Raw genomic sequence first — 25,114 nt, forward strand, 5'->3', positions numbered from 1 at the left:
GAAATTCCCTGGAATGGATGCCTCTTGGCAAGATACAAATTCGGATATAAGTGATTCTAAAATAAATGTCCAAGCAAACAGTTTTAAAACAATTCTAGGCAATATAACTGGTAACAAAAAAAAAGTAAATGACAGTAATAACATTTTTCCAGATTATACGTTTCCTTTTTATACATCTTATAGAAAGTTTGTTAAGAAACTTGCGAGGTATCACTTTCTCTTGACTTTCGTACTCCGCTTTTATAGCCAAAAAGAAAAAACTCCGGCGGCAACAATTCAATCCGAGTCATTCAACAACATTCCGCGGTACCCACCATTTTATCGCCTTCATCCTCCGTATATTAATGCAGTTTCAGGAGCTGCAGGATACGCCGTGTTCTGCAGCAAAAACATTTAAAACGTGTATAAATCGGGATTTTATGGGTGAAGCCAGAGCCAAAGCGGCTTTAAAAATGAACAGCTTTAATAAACTGGGTAAGCGCTCTTAAGAGGAATAATAAATAAAAGCAAACAAAATAACCGCAGTGGTTAATTAATACATTAGCGGGATTAAAGAGTAATCTGCAAGGACTCTGTAAGGACTCGCGAAAATTGATTGCCATGCAGATCGAGCGACAACAGTAGTCCGAAGTAAAGTAAGAACAACTTTTTTTGTTTTAAGCCCGGCATTGAACCCGGACTGGACAGGCTTAAGGTGACCATATTCACAGGTCGCTAGGTCGGCAAACCTCAGTTGGTAACCCTACACTGAAAGAAATAAATTAAACAAATAAGAGGTAAAGCTATTCTGGCTTATATTTAATAAACTGCATCTCACATTTTGAGCTATATATGGAATGTCCAATTTCTAATAGTCTTTTGAGCAATGACATTATTAGGAGATTTATTATTTACTCTATACGTTACACACATTTTTACTTAATATTATTAGCAATAGTTTTGTACGATGTATTCGAGTGCGCTAATATAGCATTTTGTAATTATCTTTCAGGTACCAAGGCAACCTATCCCCACCTCTGGAAAACTGGCGAAAACAAAGACGCCGCCAAATGGATTATGAGCGATTATTTATTTGGAATACAAATGCAGGAGAGGGTATTTCAAGCGTTGACGTCACGGAATTGAAAACAGAGAAAAGAATTGCATTGACACTTTCATAAATCGACGTCTGACTTATTACCGATAATTGGTCGGAATTGTTATGGCCTGGCCAGCGTATTTATTTATTTTCGTTCTTCACTGCACCCGACCCATCCGATTTGTTTGTAAACAAATGTGCTGCCGACATAAAAGAGGCCACCATCAAATGAAAAACCAAAGAACGATGAACATTAAACGTTCCGAATTGTGGGCATTAAAAACCCATTAACATAAAAACTAATATTAAATAATATAAACACCATGGCCGAGAAATATTCCCGCTGGGGCGTAACATTTAGTGCCCTAATGATGGCGGAACGCACTTATTTAAGGCACTGTTTGTTAACAGTGCCCAGCAAACAGGTAAGCTGTTGGCCAAAAGACCACCCACTTGGCCATGTTAAGCGATAGCAGTCGGCTGGAAATCATTTTCGGAATCGCTTAACATTTCGGTAGCCGAGGAAAAGGTGGATATATTGCACATATAGATACACGAATCGCACTTCGGTTGAACAGCTGTTCGGCTGCTGCCTTTTAGCCACTCAATGGGCCATCATCATCATCGTATTTGATGTTAGACAGTGAATTTCTTGGGCGGCTTCAGTCGTTGCCCGTCAACAAAACGATGCGAACGTGTCCAAAAAGCTTGCTCTTCAAGAAAATACAAATTAATACTTGAGTTCACTCGCGAAACGGACTGAAGAGCTTGGCTCGAACATTTCCGATTTTGGAGTCAAGTGGAAACATAACTGGCAAAATAATCAAAGCGTTTTCTAAACAGCTAATTATAATCAAATCTTAACCGACCAAATGCAATTTCAAGCAAGAGATAGGAACTCGTGAATATTTAATAAGCCAGAAATACGCAGAAACTGCACATCAAAGAAACGTGTTCGCTAGCCCAGAAATAATCTTTACAATTCTCCCAAAAAAGAAAACTGCCGAAAAACGTAATTTTGTCAAGGTAAATATTTTCTCTGCCATATCGTAGTATAAATCTCCCTTAAAATGAACTCCAAGGCACTGCTTTCACTCCTACGGTGCATAAACACAAGTTACGATACCCGTAAGCCATAATACAAGTAAACAAAATGCCAAAAACAAAAAACAAAATACAGAATAATACAAAAAGTGTCAAATTTATGCGAAGCGGTAAAAGACGACAGCCGGAAATTTATATGGCTTATGAGTTGAGTCGAGTTGAGCTGAGCTGAAGGATGGAAACCTTTCCATCTGGCCTGTGTGTGTGATTGTGCTTTAACCTCAAGGATTTTTATTTGCCTCCTGAAACGCTTTGAAATGCTTTGAAATGCGGCAGAATTGTTGAATTGTTTTGTTTGCGTGGGTGTCATATTGTTTGCTCTCGTAATTGTGTTGTAAACATATTTTGTATTCGCTTTTGGGCCGTCTTTCTAGGCAAAAAAATTTATTCCACAATTGATAGCGCTTTGATGGCCAAGATAGCATTATTGAGTAATTGTTATCATTTTTCTCACTGGACAAATTTCAAGCCACAACTCACAAGCTAAAAAATATAAATAGCAGTTACAGATTAAAAAAGCGGTGCAAACATTTTTCGAGTGCCTTAAATTTACACAGGCAAACTTGCCAGCCTCATAACATATTTATAAGCTTCATTTAAGGCGTGCCTAACTATGCCACTCCATACTACAACAAAATTGGTTTTTATCGTACTGTAAGTCAAACTTCCAAGTCTAGGAAATCATGTTGAACAAAGGAATGAGCCATATGAGCCATATAATATTAAAGATAGTCGAGGATAAAAGATAAAAAGCAGAGCCTTTAAGACCAGAACAAGTATATTTTTTGCCTTTGTTCCGCATGTCTTGCTTTTTGTGACCAAAAAAGACGACAAAGTCGCAGATGCAATGTCATAAAAATGTTTCACGAACAGTAAACGACATAAAAATCATCCAATCAAGAAGTGAAAATGAACTATTACCAAAATTCGCGGAAAAATACCAATTTGTCACATACATTTGTTGTCCTTTACCACAAATTTGTATCAAACAGTAGCCATACTCCGCTGTTTTCGAGTATCCACTGTACCCACATTCATTATGTAGGTGGTTGGAATATATTGGCGGAAAAGGGCTTTATGTGCCAGCGAAATGGTTTGCCAAATTTGTCAAGAAAACTGTATGAAAGGGGAGGCACCCATGAAAGCAGATGGAATTCAGAATTCTTAGTGCCGATAGCGTTGCAATGCAAGTGAAACTGCAGGGGCTGTCAGAGTGAATTGCAGCATACTTTTGGGGGCAGACTGCCAAATATCGCACTGAGCCATTTTCGGTAGGGAAAAGCTTCGGATGTGGGCCATTTCACCCCCGTTTCAACAATGCAGCATCAAGACAAAAAGGCTAAATTAATAAACGACTAGAGAGGGTGCCACCGAGTGCACGAGTGGCAGGGAACCGCCTTTGGAGACCGCAAACTCAATGCAGATAATTAAATGTAATTACATAATGTGTTTGTATTTGCGACTCTGCCGAGTCCATCTACGTGTCTGTGCACTTGCCCTTGCTTGTGTGAGTAATTACGTGCTTATTGCCGGCAACAGTGTAAGAAACAACAACAACCCCGGACACACAATGTTGCAACAATCTAAGCCCATGAGTTATGTTACCCTAGAATTGCTGTCAAATAACCCAGATACTTTCATCAAAAATTTAATTTACAGTTTCAATGGAAGGATTTTTTTAAACCTAATACATTTGCAGAACACTTTTTCTGCTTTAAATTTATTCAAACTTGAATTGCACCCAATTTATATGCGCAAATAAATGAGCACAGCTATTTCAATTCCTAAATTTTGTGAAAATTGATTAACTATAAACAGCAATCATAAAATTTACAATGTGATATTAAAAATCTTTATGCTATGTTGACATGTTTGTTTATAATTATTTTTGGAATTATTCAGTTTCTTGCTTATACTAAACGTTTCTGCTTCACTAATAAACTGATTCACAAAACTGATTGATCTATTTAAATTATTTCATTTTAATGTGAAGATTTCGTAAAGGAAGCAAATAGGAAGCTATATTACATTTTAATTATTGTCTTATCTCAATTCTTTTTCTGAAATGGCCTTTCATTATTTTCTTTGATGTATAAAATACATCAAGTGTCTTTCATTATTTTCATTGGTAAAATAGATCAGAACGGTTTTCATTAAAAAGCCAAACCAACAAATTGAATTGTTTCCTTCCACGATGTCGCCCAACCTCACTCAAAATGCAAAAATACTTTTGAAAAAACAAATTAAGTTCATCAGAATCGCACAAAACCGCTCCGAATGAAAGTGTAATTAAACTGCAAAAACAATCTGGCAAAAGTATCTGTGTATGAGTAAATGTATCTTTATTACGGCATAATGTGCTACTGTTATTTGATAAGAGCTTATGACGATGACGCGCACGTTATTCGGGAATGGACCCCGCACCTCTGTCGACGCAGTGGAGTCAATAAAATGTAATTAAATCGACATTGTTATCACCAGCAGACTAACAAACACAGACAGACCCCACTAACACTACTGCGGTATCTGTGCTTTTTCACCCACAAAACAGATAGAAATTGCGTTCCGATATTACGACTTAACAGATACCCGCTATTTTTGTGTTTTTGTGGGCCTATTAAAACTTGTATCCAAACGATTTGTTTCGCACCGTTGTGCCAAAGATTGGTAAATGATGAAGGCATACAGTATTCATTCAATAAATTTGCTAATTCTTTGCATTTTTATTCATCTTTGAAGATTAAACAGAGAAGAGTATTTTCACACCTTTCACACAATTGCTGGGTAAAATCAAAGCTTCTATCTCAGCAGAATATTTCCCGTATTGATAGCCAACTTTGGATCTGGTTTCTGTTATTGTTTTTGTGAATATAGTAGCCGTTATTGTTCGTGCAATCCAGGAACAAAAATAACAATTAAAATTGCAATTTTCTGTGTAGGCAGCCGACTTGTTTGATCCACTTAGACAGCCACAATCACAGCCACAATCACAAGCACTCGGTTAGAAATTCTAATTGAATTTAAATCGATTTTAATAGTAGAGCACTGGTCTAAGTTTACCTGAAAATTAAGCAAAGCCCATTAACAGCCTATGCAAAACAAAAAATTAAGACGTCCGATAAAAGCATAAAACTGTGGTAAAACAAGTTTCCTTAAGCTCTTATAAATCCATTAAGACTTTTGGCATTGAAAAGTACCCTCACAAAGTTCCCACTTCAAAATGTTGCCAGAAGCAGATAATGAGCTCAAAAATTGATCTAAATTGGAAAGGAAAAAGTTTCCAGCAAGCAGCAGCAAACCAAATTAATTTCTCAGTGAGTCCCCCAATGATCGAAAAAATTTCCGAACTAATTGTGCTGTGAGAAATATGTAAAAAAATGTAGCAAAATGTAAAAAGTTTTGTGGGAAAGAGGCCGTCGGAGAGCAAATAAAGTTGGCAGTAGAATGAAATAGGGCCAAACTCTGATTTCTATTCAAATTTTATTCCTGACCCTTTAAGTTGTTTATCGCCACTTGAACTGCCCTCTCACTGCCTTTCTGCGGCGCTTCCACTTTGATTTATAATTTTTTCGGTTTTCTTTCGGCCAGTGAAATTCATCAAGTGCTATCACTTGGCCTCTTCCTGTACCGCTTTTAATTGAAATTTCCGTCAAAGGTGGTCGCGAAAGCTGTTAAAAAAGTCTAACCCAAATGGTTGGGAAGCGGGAAAAAGGGATCGGGAAAAGCGAAATGGCCCCAATGAGCTGAAATTAAATTAAAAGTTTTCTCGCGGATTGCCAACCGAAAGTTAATAATTTAAACGAGCCCACAATTGCGTATCGCCTTTGCAATAAATTAAGCGAGACTAAATGCTACCTTTCAAGGGCACAGTAAAAACTGATAGGAAGTATGCCAATCATGTGTTCCTTGAAAGTGAATATGTGTTGTATACAATTTGTTTATTTTCCAGTTCTGTCTGCGAAGGAACATTTTTGCCTTGATCCTTGCTCTACTTAATCGGTGTAAGTTTGTGGCTGTGTTCAATCGGTGCAATCGATAAGAACGTCAATTACAATTTGCAATTACCCAAACAGCAGCAATAACCAGAAATCTCTATGTGTGTGGGGCTATATATGAAACATGCACTCAAAAACCTCTTTTTCTCTCGCAGCGAATGAAAATATCCTCTTGACAGGACCCTTCTCCCATCGATCTCCTTCTTTTTTGCCTTCACTTTTCCACTGTTTTTCCGAGTCCGCTTGCAGTGGATTGGGCTACAGTTCCTTCGGCTGTCCATTGCATAATTCAGTCGAGTCCATCTGGTCCTTCTGCCTCCACTTTTGGAAGGCGGGGCATCGTGTGGATGAGTGGTCAAAACACCGATTCCGACTCATACGTCAGTTCATCAAGCCCAGTCCATATGTGTTCCGTCCTCGAATTGCTCCTCCTGGCTCCCACTTTCAGTGTTGTGGTAGTTTCATTTCCAAATTGAGTCGTAGAATTCATCCATTTCTGCTTGCCAGTAGATTTAAATTCCTCACCAATTGAGGATTCCCTTTAAAGCCCGAAATGTTGGCATTAGCTGATTCATTTTAATTAGGGCAGAGCTGCAACATTCTGTGGCATCACACTGGAAGAAATCAAAGAAATTCGAAAATTTCGTATTTATCCTCTATCACATATCTTCTATACAACCTTGTACGCCGTTTAGGCTATAAATTATATGATATTATAGTTCATATTATAATATGGCTTTCCACCTTGTCTCCATTTCTTTTGAACCTTTTTCGCCCAGTGTGTTTTGAGACAGCATCTGTCACGTCATCGTGTCAGGCCAGACGGTCCTGGTTTCATGGAAATGTTGGGCCAAATGGCTGGCACACACTGCCTACCGATTCCTGAGTTATGCGTGGACCTGTCGGCTGGCCCAAAATAGATGGGTGATGTTTGCATAATATGCACGTCATTTTGGGTAGTAAATCAGTTGCGACCACTTTATGTTAATGGCTAATCATGGAGCCTGTCAGCGCGATATTTTTTGAATTTCGTGGAAAATAGTTGAAATATAATCTGTTATGCGCGGAATTTAGTTTTGTTGACAATCCGTAATTCTAACCGATTATATCAGTATATGAGCTTAAAATCATTTAAACCTTTTAGTCGCACATACAGCTTTTCATTGGCCCAACAATTTGTAGATTTCAATGAGAAATTAATCGCTTTTTAGCGGTTAAAGTGATTTACTTGACCCAAGTCCCTGGTCCATTTAGAAAACCTACAATACCAGCCACGCATGGCTGGGATTGTGGACCAGCCGATTGAAAACTTCAAAGTGCAACAAGTGTTTGGAGTCCGGAAAATTTATTGATGGCAAAACTTGTGCTCCCAGTGAATTACGACAAGTTGGTCTCCAGGGGAAAATTCTCGGGACTCCGCCTTTCCTTAACATTTTCTTCTTCTGCGGACGAACTCGAAGATAAATGTTTGCAAGTGGTCGGCGCTACTTCCTTCCAATTCCATAGGTGGTCCCTCGGCAGAGTCCTTTCAGAAAGCAAGACATCGAAGCCAGGACACGGGGACAATCTGTGTCTGAAGCGAGTGGCGGAAAAATTTAATTGTGCAGTCGGGTGACTAATTGAAAACTTTCAGCTTGAATGACGAAAGTAGGAAAAAACTTCTAAGGCAGAAAAACACTGAGAAATTGCTGGTGAAAATTGGATTGTCTTGTTCTACTTGCTTTTGCTGCCTGACAACCAGGAGAGCCTTTGTTACATAAAATCAGTAAAATGGTTTGTCAAACTATCGATTGCATAAAGTCATTAATTGTTCTTAAAATGCCATGCAACATGCAGTGGCCTAATTGTTGGTGACGACACGAGATTACGACCAACAATAGTTACTTTTAAGATACTTTCTGAGTAGAATATTTTGTAATTATTGATTTCCGTCAAGCTGCCAACAAAGCATATGCATAAAGCAACCAAAACTAACATATCCACTAGATGTTATTCCAAATGACACTCTGCGTTGCTAACTTTATTAATCCCATCAAGAGCGAAACCATTTAGCCTGTTTTATAGCCTCGAACTTGGCCAGAACAATTTATGGACTCTTCTGCCGGAATTTCCTGTATTCATTTGGAATATTTAGAGGCGCAGTCATCATTTTTATGGGTTCATGTTTCACTTAGCCAACAGTCGGTCGGTTATTTTGTGGCCATAAATTTGATGTCAACTTACTTAGGCTGTGTCATGTTCGAAAAGTCATAATTTTCGTGGGTCCGTTCGCTTAAACAATTTCAATGATCTGAATATAGGGTTTAGTTTGTACCCATCCCATTTTCCTCCTCATATTTATATACAGAAACATGTTTTGCTTCTGTGTTGCTGCTTTTTACGATGTTGACCTCCATTGTGGCTTGTGTATATAGTATGTTCTGTTCCGATACGATTTATTTGGACACTGTCCGTTTATCGCACCATCACGTCCTGCCGCCCGTTTTTCTTCGAGGAAAAGCGAAAAAGTCCACAAATTTATTGCAAACAATCCTTTGCTCTACGTATTTTTATTACAAGTCAAAGGCCGATGATGAGGTTGCAGATAATGGTTGGGGGAAAATTCTTAGAGGCTGCGTGAACGACTCGCAACTTTGTCACATTCCATCGGCATTTTACAAGCATTCCCCATCCACATATTTTCCATTTTATTGTTCAGTCATTCTACACATTTGCATCTCTCTCTCAACTTTTCGGTGCCTATCTGGTGTAATAAATGTTACTTCGTGTACTCTATCTTAAGGTACTCCATTGAAACGGACAGAAATGTAACAAAAAATTAGCAAGCTAACTTTTATAAATTTAGAAGACAGCAATGTGTTAGCATACAAATTACAATAAGTCTTTTATTTAGTAGCAAAATGTTTTCGTATCCTAAAAGTGAAAGAGTATCACTTCCTGTAAGCGCAACAAATACTTTCTCCATTTAATGCTGACTGTAAAATGATACGTTCGTGTGGCAATTTAAGTAGTCATTGCTATGGAAATTTCGTATCTTTGAATCTTAAGGAATAAAAAAGCCAGAAAGCACGTAAAACGAGAATTGCCTGATATTATTTATTATTGTTTAGTTTCCCAAACTTGCACTTAATTTTCGTTAATGTTTTCGTTTACGTTCTCGCTTAGTTTGCCTCCATAAATTCGAAATCACTTATGTATCTTGCTGTTATTTTTCTTGCTTATTTGTCAGGGGCACAACGATTTCGTGACACAATTCCGCTCACGCACGAGCTGTAAGCCATAACCAGGATGAATATGAAAATCAGAACGGAAAAGTCCACAAGCAAATAAGCCACCGCACTGGATATGGCTTTAAATTCAGCACGCGCTTTTCAGGGGTTTTCCAGCTCCGTGAATTTTCCCCACCCGCTTTTCGCAGTCTTAGTCGCTTTCATTTCCATTTCTCTCCTCCCTCCGACCATAGTTTCAACCTCGTCTAGACACTGATTTGAGTTGATTTTGCTGTTGCTGGCTTCAGCTCTCCCCACTCCGCTGGCCAGAAATTAATTTATTGTCTAAATGGGGAGGGGAATCTCATAGTGGAAATACCAAAATGGGCGCTTTGGGCGTGACACATCGTTGACGCTGACATTAAATGTTGCTGAAAGAGCGCGTGGCTCATTTTGTTTTATTTTTATATTCTGCGTGAAAATTCGTCGTCGAAAGGTCGGCGCGGCACCTTTCTAAATCGATTGGTGTTTTTTGGGCGGCGGACCGAAGCAAAAATCGAGTTATTGAGGCAACAAAGGTTCAAACAAAAAATTTACAATAATGGTAAGCGGGAAAATTGCATGAAATGGACTTTTGAGCGTTCAGCACAAAATTCTCATATTTTTGCACGTTGTAGGTCATATTCCGAGCGATGAATGAATTATTACTTAAATTATGCTGGAAATTCCCAGTATAATTCTCAGAATAATGTAGTACATCTCATATTCTGTTCTATATTAAGTGAGTATTTCAAAACATATCCCAGTTGTTGGAAAAACGGTTTGTACAGATATTAAATATATAGCTAACATTAGAGTATGGGACGCGTACAGCATTCTGTTGTAATTTATTTATCTTTCTTTTTGGTGGAAACCAAGCTCACACGGTGTCATACACACACAGATACATTCTGGGTATCTGTAGAAGTTGCGTGTCAAGGGGCGTGGCCCCCGCCCCTTACAAAGTCAACAAAGTGCCTTTCATGTAGGCGTTTTATTTTACCTTAGCATTTTCCTTTGTTTCGTGCACTTTATTTTGTTTCGGTGAAAAATTCATGAAAATGGTAAATGCTTGCTCATGCCTTTGACTGCTATTGTTTACATATTGTTAATATATGATATATTTCGGTATCTCACTTAAAGCACAGAAATAAATTGTATTTTTCCCTCAGGGAATGTGTGCAAAATTGTTTTGAAGGGTAATCCCTATTCCGGGAAAATTGAAAGAACTTTCAAGGCCTCTTCATTAAAGGAAAATCCTTAAGCTAAATTTGAGGTTTCAAGTCGAATAATAAATATGTAGAGGCAACATGTAGCAGCTACTCTTCTCCTAGGCTGAGAATGTTGCAGAAATGTGTAATATGTTTACTACATTTTGCCATCACTTTTGAAATTTTTAATTAAATTTTGGGCTAATAATTTGTATTTATTTTCCATTTTAATGCGCGTTTTCATTCGTGTCTCCCTGCTAAGTAAGAGATTTATATAAATCCTGACTTTGTTGTCCCTGCTATTTGCATTAGAAAGCTGTGCGATCCGGATCTTTATGCCCTCCGCTTTTGGTCTATCCAATGGGGCTTATTTATGCGAGCATGTCGGCGTTAAATTGGATAATGGAAATTGGATTCGAGCCGAGGTTTCTGGCCTAAACGAAACGCCCAGGCGAAGGCTGTGTTTATAACTGAAACTTTCTGCGGCCGAGTCGATGGCACTTCACTTGATTACGGGCCCACAAGGGCAAGGCCGTCAGGCGATGGCGACACGTGTGGCTCGACACCTGTTGAGGTGGGATAAATCAGGGGGAAATGTTAGGAAAAGACAGGGGAGGTGGTAGGGAGGGGGGCGGGGGCCGGGCCATCTGCCCTTCGCCAACATCGCCTTATTAATATTAATGAGCATATGGCGGGGCCAAATGACAACAACCAAAGCAAAACTTCCCTACCTCATCGATGGATGCCAACGTCATTTACGATGTGCGAAAATAAATATTTAATTATTTATAAATCATGACCTGGCCAAACGACAATGACGTAGCACCCGGAATCCGGAATCCGGAATCCAGGTGAGAACGTGATCCCTCCGTCGCCGCACGAATGAGCACATACGGGCGTTTTAGCCGGATTCAAGTCGGGAGCTGGGTCATGGTGTAAATACATAAATTATGGCAACATATTTTGTCAGGCGCCAGTGGGAGGCAAATCTACTAATGCGAGTGTATGGGGGGTAAGTGTGTGGAAATTGACATCGTAGCTCATTCTATGAGAACCTAAAAAGCTGTACAAATTTTAAGGAGCTAAATTTGAGCTTTAATTGCACAACATAAGAATAACTACTTTAATGAATTGCATCTTAATTAAAACTCTTAGTAAATTCGATACGAATATTCTGTTCAAAAAAATATATTTACAAATCTATTTAATCTATTGTAATAGGTCAAAAATGGTTTGATATGTTTAATCTGATTTGAACAGAGAATCAGCTTTAAACACAAACTAAAGCCTAAGCTACTGAATAAATCTAGCCCAACATGTATCTAGTTTTTTTCAAAATTCCTATGCAATCAGGGCTGAGTTTGCTGTTAGTGAATTATACGCGTCATTCCTAAATTGCTTCGATTTTAACTTAGCATCTCGATTGGATGCAGCTAATCACATTCAGTGTGAAATTAAATCACTGAGCAATCGGCCTAATTCACCCATGTGCAAATGGAAATGATATATGATTCAGTCGCAATTGCCTGCGATTAATGGATGGGTAGAGGTGAGCTATTTTTGTGCATTTACCAATTAACTTAGTTGACATAAGCCGATTTGGCGTTTATTTGCGGTTCGAGGGTTGCCTAACAGATCGAATGAAATTTTTAATTAAGCAAATGGCTTCCACACTCGGAAATCAAAGGAGCATATGTCGGTTTTTATGCTTGGAAAAACAAATCAGCAGAGCGTTCAAAAGTTGAAAAGCTGAAGGAAGGAGAGCTCCTAAGTGGAACTTAACCGTGCACTTCACGACAGAAGTGGAAATTTATGCCACAGACGACCAGAACAAAGCCAAGCAGGAAGATGGGAAACCGGGAAAATGGGAAACTCTATGCATGACAATGACTTTGGCCAATGAGTGAGAAAGATAACTGCTAAAAGTTTGCCCACCGTGCTCAGGTGGAACAAAGGCGCTAAAAACAAAAAGGTATTTTTCACACGAAAAAAGAAAACACATTAAATTTTGTCGGGTTCTCCAATTTAGTTTTCCTTAAAGCTAACAAAGTTTGCTAAACAGCATCAAATTTGAATAAGAATGTAAAATGACTACTTTCAACTTTAGGGTTAATGCTTAAGACTTGGAAAAGCAATATTATTCTAAAAGCAATATTAAAGTGGGAGTACTTAAGGATTCGTCAATGTATCTTTCCCATTGTCCTGTTGGCCCACTCCACAGTCTTACCTGCCTAAGCGAACACAGTGCTTGTGCAGTGCACCCAATATAGAAGAGATGGCCATGTCATATTGGCTCATTAGGAACGAACGATGGCACTGCTGCTGCCAATTATGGTTTCATCAGTCACTTGGCCATAACGCAACCCACCGAATCCCTCCTTTTTGGCCAGTCCAAGCGCAATCCACATGGAGGGAATAGCCCAAATCACATATCTTGTGCTCCACTGGCCGGATCAATCGGTAGTCAAGCGTTTTATGTCCTTTGTGAGCGGGTGTGGAAAACGGGGTCGGACTTTTGTTAGGCATGGTGCCATCATCGTCAATGGCAACATGTTTAGCAATTGATTGCTAACCTTGTTTGCTGGCTGTCGAGCGAGCAAGACCAGGCGCAAGGACACTGTCACTGCCAGGACTTTCCGAGTGGCCTCTCTACTCCTTTCGACCATACCATAATTACGTCTAATCAAGGTGTGGAGAAACAGTTCACGAAATTAGTCTTCTGTCGTGTCTTTGAATATCTCAAAGTGTGCATTTGGAGCTGCAGATTGGCACTGTGGACTATCCGATGGGTCTGCGTATCAACTTAAGTTTGAAAATAAATTGTCCGCGTCGGTTTAAGGCAATGATATTCAAAGGGAATCGAATTTGATCGTTGGCCTACTTAATAATTATTAATATACAAAAATACAGACATAGAAATGAAAGGGTATGCTATATATATAGGGCAGAAATTCCTGCCAATTATCATGAGGCTGACATCAAAGCATCTGCATTCCAGGCAATTAAGGAGCTTAATGCGGGGGTTGAACTTTAACCCGATCGGGTGGCAAGGTCGTTAGGCCCAGCTGCTGTTGACCCACTTAATTCCGGACTGAGAGGCGATCATAAGTTCCATGGCGATTCGCGCAGTTTATCTAACTGGGATTACGCCAATTAATTAATCAACGGAAATGCTATCTGCCTTGGATTCCTTTGAATGGTGGGAGGAGTTTCCGCCCTGGCGGCTATTTCCTTTCACTTGGCCTTGGCTTGTTGTAATGCTGGCTTTATGGCCAACGAAAAACTTGAGTTCACTTCTTGTTGGCGTGTTTTTGGCCATGTCTGCCAAAGTTTTGGCTACTGACCGAGAAGTTTGCGACCTTCATCCTGCTGTGTAGTGTATATGTTTTGTTGTTTCTACTGCCCGAAAGTTTCCATGTTTCACGCCATATGGACGACGTTTCACTACAACGATTAGGTTTCTTTGGAAACCTCAAAGCAAATTGCTTATTAATTGTGGGCCAAAGTTTGGCAAAGGCAACTTAAAAATAAATCATTTCAGAATATTTTATTTCTCGCAAGGACCAATTATAAAAGTTAATACATCATTTTCAAATGACTATGTGGTAGCCATTGTTCGTATTACACAATAATGAATAGTAATGATAGTTGTTTGAACTTTCAGGACACTTCCAAACTGTTGACTCATTTCAAATTCTATTTAATTATATTTCTGGTCCTGGCACGAACAATAAATTGAGTTTATATGAGTTACGCCTCGCCTTTTGGCCTCACTTTATGAAAAAGTTAATTGCGTGCAGTTGCTGGCTGTATTTTTGTTGTGCCGCTTTACTATCTGGTTTCTTTTTTCCTTCATTTTCCACCCGCCTTTCATTTTTCACCCGCCGGAAAGCGAATCATTTTTTCTCACGCTGAGCAGTGCGAAGAAGGCAAACACAAGCCAACGAGCAGAATCTCATATAGTTGATTGCACTGTCTGCAGGAAGATGTTCGCACGATGATGCAGGACATGGAGGACTAAGGACTAAGGACTACCAAGCGGATGATGTGGCGCGGGGCGGGGATAGTCTTATGAAATGCTGATACCATGTGCTCAATATTGTCAGTAAATAATACGCGCTTGTTAGAGCCAACTGCATGCCAACTAAATGAACACCGTGAGAAAACAGAAAGTAGAATCTGCTTAATATCCCTTTCATACATTTATAGTAAAACCTTTTCTGAACCCTTGTCAGTATATAGTAAGAAATTCCGAAAGAGCTACTAATAGCTTTTCATTCTGTATGAGTGCTAAACAGTCTGAAAATGTCCTCGTCAAATATTTAAGTATCTCAATATATTTTTGTTTGCTGAAACCCCTTGGTCGCAACTAATCAACGCCTCTCGGGCTTCCGTATCACTACATTTCAGAAACCGCAACGTGCAACATGTGACGTCACGGGCATAAAGTATGGAAAGCATATTAAAATATTTGCCATTTAGCTGGTTTAGCATGCATTGTCGCATTGACTGCCACATACCCACTGGAAATTAGCAGGCAGCCACAGAAGCCGAATCGAAATGGAAGGTGGATGGCGGCGAGGAGGAGGATGTTTGGGCGGGAAAGCCATCATGGAAGGACACTCGACACCAAATGGGGCAGCTGCAGGCCGCAGAAACAGCAGCAAAAGGACCACCATTGCGAACAGTGGCTGTGCCCATTCGGGCATTCTGTTATTTGTGCTGACAGCGATGACACTAACGAGCTTAATAACGCCCACAGAGCAGCTGGCAGTGGCGCCAAATGGAACCACTCTGCAGCAACTGGAGTCCGTGGAGTCCGTGGAGTCCGCGTCGTATCCATCCATAAATGGCACTCTGAACGAGACAATAGTGTCCAGTGTGCGACCCCACCTGGACCACAGGCATCGACCGACGCAGGAGAATGGCAGTCACTACTTGGAGTATGACGATGATGGCGCGGACTGTTCGTACAGCTACAACTTCATCCTGAAGCTCATCACGATGATCCTGTACGCGCTGGTCTGCATCATCGGACTGTTCGGCAACACCCTGGTGATCTATGTGGTGATGCGGTTCTCCAAGATGCAGACCGTGACCAACATATACATCCTGAACCTGGCCATCGCGGACGAGTGCTTCCTGATCGGCATTCCCTTCCTTCTGTACACCATGCAGGTGGGCAACTGGCCGTTCGGCAACTATATGTGCAAGGCCTACATGGTGAGCACCTCGATCACCTCCTTCACCTCCTCCATCTTCCTGCTGATCATGTCGGCGGATCGCTACATAGCCGTGTGCCACCCCATATCCTCGCCGCGCTACCGAACGCCGTTCGTATCCAAGTTGGTATCGGCCTTCGCCTGGATGACATCTGTGCTGCTGATGCTGCCGGTTATCCTTTTTGCCAGCACGGTGCAGTCGAGCAACGGGAATGTGTCCTGCAACATCGAGTGGCCCGACACCCAGAACTCGCACACCGACTCCACCTTCATTTTGTACTCCCTGGTCCTGGGATTCGCCACTCCGCTGACCTTCATCCTGGTGTTCTACTGCCTGGTGATCCGGAAACTTCACACCGTGGGCCCCAAGCACAAGTCGAAGGAGAAGAAGCGGTCCCACAGGAAGGTCACCAAGCTGGTGCTCACGGTAATTATATGACATTTTAAAGTTCAAATAACTCGAATAAGAGCTAATTGGCACTTATTTGCTTTTACACCATATCATTGCATCTATTATAAGTGCGAATAATTTACCATTTTCTCTTTATTACTGTTTATAAAGAACCACGTTTGTAATATGATTATACAATATATTATTTTATTCCACAGGTCATAAGTGCGTACATATTTTGTTGGCTGCCACACTGGATTTCACAGGTGAATAATTATATACAAAACATTCCGAACTGGCATTCAAAAAGATTATCTTTGTGTAATGCAAAACACAAATGCAATTAGTTTATTATTTGATATTTATTATATTAGTTACTTGGAGGGTTTTATTAGGCCTTGGCATGAACTGCACGCTTTTATGGAGCACTTGTAGAATCCCCGTTTACTTTGTACCATTTTGCAGGTGGCTTTGATCAGCTCCGCTCCTCAACGATGCGCATCTCGGCTGGAGCTGGCCGTCTTCCTGGCCTGCGGATGCCTCAGCTACTCCAACTCGGCCATGAACCCCATCCTGTACGCCTTCCTGAGCGACAACTTCAAGAAGAGCTTCATGAAGGCCTGCACGTGTGCGGCCCGCAAGGATGTGAATGCCCAGCTGCAGCTGGAGAACAGTTTCTTCCCCAAGTTCGGCAAGGGCAGGCAATCGGAGCGGCTTCTCGGAGGCAATGGAAAAGGTGGCGCCCAACGCGGGGCATTGGCCAAGAAGAAGTGCTTAGCGGCAGCGAGGAACAACAATGCGCCGATGGCCACCACGACTACGACGACAACCACCACGACGGGCACGGATGCAGTGACCTGCCTCCAGCCGCCAGTACACCAGGTGCCTGCCGAGATCCAGGTGGGCAATCCGGCCACCGTGCTGGTGGTCAATGCGGAGACCAACAACTGTAAGCCGCCCGTGCTCCACACGGACTTATAAGACCGGCCTTCCTCGATGCCCCTGGAAACGGTGGTCTTCATCGCCCGGAGGTGAGATCCGCAGGTGGAGCTGGAACTCGATGTGGCCGTCGATCGCCAGCTGTTGAGGCAGTCGGAGTGCTTGCTATAGGTCTAAATGCTAGATGATAGGCCTAAAATGATATTAATATTTTATACCATTAGGGCAGAGCTATGCGAGAACGGGTATATTTAATCCCATTCTTATAAGATCGAATCTCAGCAACAAGGCATTTTTGAGTAAATAATCCTTTGTTTATTATAAATGATATACACAGTTGTATAAGCTGTTGGTGTTGTTAACACTAACATGCCGAAGTAGTTTTTCGAAACTTTCTCAACTTTTTACATTTTTTCATAAGAAAAGTATTTAAATATTGGTTTAAAAAGTGTAGGTACTTAAAAATAAAATAGCTATCTAGTAAATAAAATAAAGTTCTGATTTAATAATAAATAGCTGGTTAAGTTTTTCTAGTTATAATTACATAAAAGGTAACCACGTGAAAAGAAGAGCAGTTAACTGTAGCCAATATCACATTTTGGCCGTTTTCGCATTTGCGAGCTTATCAGATAAGTGTTTGTATTAGTTTATCATACAGAGTTATTAAGTGTGCATACTTTTATTGTGGTTTTCAAGTTTACATACTCCTCTAGAATAAGCTTAAAAACCTTTTAGCGTTGGTATGTTAGAATAAGTTTGTGTAGCTGGTTGTGGAGCAGTTTGAAAATTGAAGAAGTAACGAATGTTTGCCAAAGGTTTAATCTTAATGTTCAAGAAAAGACTTTGGAGAGCGACGTTTAAATTTGTATTTAATGCGAACTATTTGCAAGGATTCACTAAAGTAAATATCCAAACAAAAATATTCCATAAATGCAAATAATTCCATTGGAAATAAAACTTAAAATGTACTCAGTATAAGCTCTACAAATCGAATTAAACTGCAATGTGATTGTTAAAAAGCCATGAACGGTAAAAAGGACAATTTGCATAACGATTCATAACAATAATCTTAAACGAAGATTAATTATCTGTGTATATTTTATTTTACATTAAGCTAATCGTGTTTTTAAACACATGCGTGCATTAACTCAATTGTGCATTCAATGATGATAATTTAATTCAGTGAATGCTAATGAAGTAATACCAACACACTCTGTGGCCATAAATATTGAATAGTGTAAAAAGATAGCAAACAAATACAATTCCAATAGAATTCTTCTTCATTGTTTGCGTAACACACAATAGTTGTACAATAAAACTGTTCAAACAAACTCACAGTAAACTTTGACTTTGACGTAATTATTGTAAACAAAAGCCCGAATTATCGTTGGGGATGTGGAAAATCACTTCTCTCCTAGAATGTATTTGTACTTTTGGAAGTAAATAGGCTTATGCATACATTTTATAAATAAAATCAAAAGATGTACTATTAATTGTCCAAAAAATACAGGAAAACGAAGAAAACCAAAGAGGTAAATGTAACGATTTTCAATTTTAAGTGTAACTTGATTGAAGCTAAACGTAAGTGCTTAAAAATCGAAATACAAATAAATAATATTTTAAAAGAACACAAGCTTCCAGAGAATGGTTTCCTTTCCCTGAAAGAGGAATCAGCAATAATTGTGTGTTTACCTTCACGTGAAATGTTTTCCTTTCTTGATTTCATATGTTTCGGATTGTTAGGTCATGCGTGATACATAAGTATAAAATTATATATAGTAATGGCATATCGCTGCCATTTAAAATGGAGACAAACAACGAAAGAATTGTCAACACACAAACAAAAACTCTTTTCATGCTTCGTCTAATGTGCTACTACTTTTGACCATTCCCCACATCTGCAGCACATAGAGGCAATACGAAAGGGGCGGAAAGTGGGGTGGGGCTGGAATATTGCTGGAAAATGCAATGAAAAACTCCGCAGCATATAATGAAAGCTTCACAAAAACGTGAATAGAGGAAAAGCAAAGCGAAAAAGGAAGCAACATAAAGTCTTGAACTGACAAGCAAAGAAATTGTAGTGGCAGGCATGGAGAGAAAGTGGGAAAAACTACCCACAGGACAATGACTTTTCCGACAGATGGTGAATTATAAAAGCATGAAAATTGAGTAAATATTCATCTTGCAAGAAAAAGCAATAATGCTAACTCGATTATTACAAAGTTCTAAAATCAAGCTCGCTAGGAATGAAACTTTCCGACCTAAGATAACAAACCATAATGGAAAATTTAAAATGCCAGAGATAGTTTTCCAATCCGTTTTCCCGTCAGTCGTGAATTTACTTGCACTTGCGGAAGGTCATCTCCTTGCACATAGGTGGCATATTGATGGCCCTGGACTTCATTAGCAGGCGGAGCAGGATCCAAAGCAGGGAATTATGTGCAGCCCGGCTGCATTCTGATGCACATAGCCATATGCGCGGCCACTTGAAGAGTTTTAATGGGAAATGGCAATCGTAATGGGTGGCCCCCTGCCAGTTGAAGTTTAAGGTCAGGACAGAGCTGGAAAAGCACTTACTATGGGGTCCACGCGGCTGACTGGCTGACAGACAAGTTATTGCCATATTGATGGAAAAACTCAGCTGTCAGTGGAATTATGAAAGCATCTAACTACATCTGCGACCGCTATCTGTGCATTTTCAAAGCCACAGTGAAGGTGTATCCATGGCGCAGACTTCAAAGAATTGGCAGTATATCGTGCACATTTGACCTAATTTATTCCCGGCTACATGCGAAATCAAATTAATGCTTCACACTTCATAAATCGGGCAATGAAAATGAACAGATAAAAAGGCAACCAGCTGCGGCAGAAACAAATTCCAAACGAGGCTAAAAATAAAACCAAGTCGCTTTATAAATACATTAGCACCTCAATCAGTCGGATAATGACGTTGGCTAAACAAATACCGCACTTAAATACACATTTCAATGAATACAATACCTAAATGCGAATCGTTTAGAGGAAAAGAACTGAAGGCGTGGCCAGGTGGATCGTGCCAGACGCTAAAATAATACACCTATGAATTTGTGAATATGCGAATATGCGAATTTAAATTGGCCATGAAACGCGAAATTTGAATTGTTCCCATCGCTGCTTTGTTCTCTTGTTGCTAGATATTATCGATTTTGCACCCTCTGCTCAGTTATTTAAAAAGTTTTTGCTCTCGGAGCAATCGCACTCATCAATAAAGTGCATATTTAATGCAAATTTGTATGCAAACTGAATAACCTCGTTAGGAGCACCCACAAAAGCGGTTGAGCAACTTTAAGCAATTCATAATTTCCCCACTGACACTTGCAGCTTTCGAGGCGGGCGGATGGCGGCTGGCGGACGTCTGATGTGGAGGAAGCTTAACCCTTTCTTGCCCGAACAGCCACCGAGGAAATTGCGCAAATTCTGCCACCAAATTGAAAAGTTCTCGAGCATTTTCAGCCACTTCGCCAGCCCTCTCGAGTGTGCTCCATTTGGTGGAGCCCTCGCGTTTGGCTTGTGTTTTATGATTTCTTCTTTTGTTGCTGCCTGATGATTGCCACGATTCCGATACTTGCTTCTGACCAAATTGAAAGTTTTTGCGCAATTTTTGCTGTGCGCCCACTGGAGCGTCGGGCATTTTGCACACTAAAACTATTCCGATTCACCTCTTTTACTTCGCATCACACTTGCCTGCATTTGCAAATGGCGGAAAACTGAAAAGTCCGAAGTCGCTGAGTTGGACCATAAATTTTCGGCGAGGTTGTTTCCTTAGTTATAGTAATTGGCGCCCAAATGCATTTTCCATCCGAATCCTTGGCTTCGATTCAGGACCAGAAAGTGCAACTCAGAAACAAATTTGATAAGCCTTTGTATGGCATACTTTGGAATAAGTCGGCCACCGAATGATTGATGATTAAGCCAGCTTGCGAAAAATATTAACAGCGCAGGATACAAAACACACAATGCTGAGCAAACTGAAAGCCGCTCTGTGGATGCTCTTCTGGTGACATGCATAAAAACTTTTCATTTTCATTCACAAGTCTTTAATTAACTAATATAAATAGATTGTCATGGAATAACGAATGTTGTGCTTTACAGTGAGGCAGATTTATCTTGAATATTTTTTTATATATATGTTCCAATTGGCTACACCAGTTGAGCAACCCCTAAAAAGAAAGCTCCTTTGGAAACGACAAACACGCAGCGGGCATAAAAGTCAAACTCGAATCGATCAACATTTTCGTAACACTTTTTCGACAAAGATGATGATGAATATTGGAAAGAGGAGAGATTAGGGAACCAGGCGCCAAATAGCTGGGGTACTAGGAACCCCATGGCCAGGCGGCTCCATCCGTAAACAACGCCACATGCCGTGGATTCCGTTTCCCATCTTCCTTCACTTTGCCCCTACCAATTCCTATGTTTATGATTCTCCTCGAGAGCCATAAAGATGCCTGAAATATGCTGCTCATATACATATACGATGTATGGAGTGTTCGCGTCCGGGTTCTGGTCTGCTTTTAGGCGTCACCTAGGAAGAGGCGGGAAAGCCAAATCGCCCCAGCAAGGACAAGTAAATTACTAGCCAGCGGGTAAGCTTGACTCCTCCTGCTCCCCAATGAGTGCCCTGCCGCCTTAAGGATGCACTGAGAAAATAGTCCACAACATGCATATTCCATATGCCATGTAATAAGTGCAGCGAAGTGCTCGAAACGAAGTATGTTGCGCTACGATTTGGATGTCAATTTATTTAATTACTCCAGCAAGGACGTGGATAATGGGAATTCGGCTCAGTGAGCGACTGTTCTGGACTGGCCATCAATTATAACAAGTGCTCGGCCAGTACAAATTGAAGGCGTAAATTAGCCCAGGCCCGGGAAACTGTCAGAGGACCTCGTCCCTGTCCAGGATGGCCACTCCCTGGTCGAGTGGGTGTCAATTGTGCTTATTGAAAAATATGGCACGCCGTCGGGAACCAGCAATCGCCCTTAGGAGAACCCTGAAAATGTGACTTTAAGCCGACCGAGTTCCGGGAAATTCCGGGAAATCATTTTGGCTAAGGCTCGCCACAGCCGCATAAACCTAATGACAAACAAGAAATCGTTTTTCGTCTCGCATTTCAACGCCCCGGGATGTTATCTTAATTACCCATCCACAGCAGGCTTTAATGGAAGGACTTGGAGACAAGTCAATGACCTGACCGGTATCGCCATAGCTCCACTTGAATATGGAACAAACCCAGATAACCCCACTTCCGGGTTTCATGCAATGGATGTCTACTAGATGTTTTGTTGAGAAATGTTTTGCAACTTGAAAGCAGAAGCTGTACTTCTTAACAAGTGTTGCATAGCTAACGAATAAAAAAACAGTGTTTGAAATGTGTATATTTTTGTTATTCAATTTACCTAAATCGCAACTCAGAATTAGGGCATCTTATAATTGACTTTGCGCTTTCTGGCGCTGCTGTTCTGCTCTTTGCTTTTCTAAGGCGACAAAACAATAACAATTTCCTGTTGGGAGAAAACTTTTTGGGCTCACACTTCCAGTTCCGGCTGTTTCTGCCGGACCTGGACCAGCAGGAAAACATTAATTACATAAGCACACACCGGAAGGAAAGGCAGAGGCAGGAGAATACCTGTGAATACCTCACCTGCATAGCTGGGAAATGTCTGGGAATGGAAAGCAGGCCAGAGCAAATCCAGGCAAACATTTGCGAACATTAGTTGCCTACTTTTCGGCACTCCCCCCGAAATTTCCGCCCTTTCGGCCAGAAAAAGCAGCCACTCTTCTCCAGCCGCCAGCATTTCGGTGTGTAATTTGAGTTTGTTGTGTTTGCTCCGCTTTTATTTCTGTTTACTTTGGGCGGACATAGTTATTTATGCCTCCTCATCTAGCCCATTTCGACTCTGGCTCTTTGGTACTTTTTTCCTGGATTTTTTTGGGTCCTTGGGCCATTTTTCTCCTGTCCCTTCGTGCTTTTTTTGACGACAGATGAGCATTTCATTTTCTCCCCATAATTGTGGGCTGCAGACCACAAAGATTTGCCAATTGGCCAGCGAGCCAGCGAGTTTTATTTTTATCCCGAAATGAATGAAAACAGGCACGTGTTCTTTTTACGATGAAAAGCTCCTTAACGGAGTGTTTCACATAATGAGGTTCGATACTTTGCTCACTTTTTCCTAATGATGTGTTTGTGTTTGCACCGATGATTGTCGCATTGGCAATCAAAGAACGATTTCCCGGAACGATGCCAATTTGCTTGATTTAAATAAAGCGTGCAATTGGAATTTATATTCTGTAACGTCTACATGCAGCAATGCTTCGTTTCATAGCAGACTTAATTAGTCTACCGTTTTTCGCAGTGATTATATTTTCTATACATAGCTCCTTAAAAAATGTATCAAACCTGCGCACCAATTACCAATTTTTAGCTTTCTCGGCTACTTAAAGTAGGCAGATAGACACTTTTTAGGGCAAACATTATGCCGTTTAATAGTAGATTCAATTGCCAGGCTGACACTTGTCGAAATCTTCTCGTTAGCCGGATTCAAGTATGTAAGCCTAAATTAATTAAATGTCTCTTTGCTCAGTCGACAGCCAGGCGAGTGCAAGTGGAGAAACAAAAATAAAATGTATCCTGATGTGTCCTACTCTTAAAGTCAAGTGAATTTCAAAGCAAATTGGGTCACCATGCTCGGGAAAAGTTTCGCCTTCTGTGAATTTCAAATTAAAAGCGAGTCCCAACAGGGAACAACAAGGACTCTCGGAAAATACAAAGAGAAAAGGTAAAGCCCACATCATTTTGACATCATGAGCAGCCCGATTGCCAGCCCTCAGAAATATGCAAAAATAAATAGGAAATAGGAATAGAAGTCTTCAGCCAGCAGGGAAAACCCCAGCTTAGCACATTCCGGTTCCGACTTGGCCATTAGTCATTATTGACACATTCTTTCCGCCTTTTTCTAGCTCAGAAGCCATTGCCCCGAGCCAAAAGTCTCGTTTCTTTTTTCGACGGTTTTTTGTTATCTTTTTTGTGGGCCGAAACGAAAGTAAGAAGCTTGCTGGCCATGTCCGAGTTCGTGTTGCTGCTAAGTGATATTTCCGCTTGAGCTAACATATTGTTAACATTTTGTTTTTCTTCCGCATAGTTTGCTGTTTCCGGTTGCGGATTATCCTGGGTATGTCCAATTGGTATTTACTAAAATTTATTACTTCGTGCTACCCATGCTTTTTCTCCAATATTTTACAACACAATACGTTATTATTTTACATGTGAAAGGAACTGCGGTAAATATGTAACATATCTACAGAAATTTTAATTGTTCTCGTATTTTTTGCTCATCCATATCCGACTGAGGGGTAATACCCACAGGCGGTGATACCTTGAACAATTCCCTCGGATCATCGGCTATGCCAGGCGTCAGACAAAACTGAAGGGAGGCGAAATCCAAACCCGGATGCCAGGAGGCAGTTGGCTTCGAGTCCGGGTTTATGCACGAATACGGCAGCGACTACGGGTCTGTTTTCCGGATTACAGGTCAATGATGTATGTTGTTAATTTGCAGCAGCAGCAGACACTGGTAAACGTCGAGATGAATGGAAGCCTTTTACTTTGCTGCTTTTTCTATGCAGTCAAGCCTTTTGATGTTTAATTTACAAGCAACTAGGTCAAAGGGATGTTAATAACGAATCTTTTAGTTCGGAGATATTTTCGGGGCATCCGCAGGACAACTGAGGTGCAAACTATTTGTTAAAATAACTCAGAAGTGCTAGCCTAATAGTGTGATCTGGTATAATTAAGAAAAAATAAGTTTTTCTTGATACTTACAATATGTTTTTATAAGTTTGTATTTTTAGGTACGAAAACAATCATTACAAAATTGATAAAAAGTG

General features: G+C 40.5%; 1 protein-coding gene across 1 annotated transcript; it reads left to right on the forward strand.

Moving 5' to 3' along the window:
- Positions 1-1,735: 1,735 nt before the first annotated feature.
- LOC6546436 (somatostatin receptor type 2) lies at positions 1,736-18,814 on the forward strand. Its single transcript, XM_001972804.3, has 4 exons — positions 1,736-2,104; positions 15,047-16,285; positions 16,468-16,515; positions 16,715-18,814. The coding sequence occupies exons 2-4, from the start codon at positions 15,197-15,199 to the stop codon at positions 17,228-17,230; spliced, it is 1,653 nt and encodes a 550-aa protein (XP_001972840.3). The 5' UTR covers positions 1,736-2,104; positions 15,047-15,196; the 3' UTR covers positions 17,231-18,814.
- Positions 18,815-25,114: the final 6,300 nt, after the last annotated feature.

This window comes from Drosophila erecta, unplaced genomic scaffold (assembly GCF_003286155.1).
Source record: "Drosophila erecta strain 14021-0224.00,06,07 unplaced genomic scaffold, DereRS2 tig00000021-arrow-pilon, whole genome shotgun sequence".
NCBI lineage: Eukaryota > Metazoa > Arthropoda > Insecta > Diptera > Drosophilidae > Drosophila > Drosophila erecta.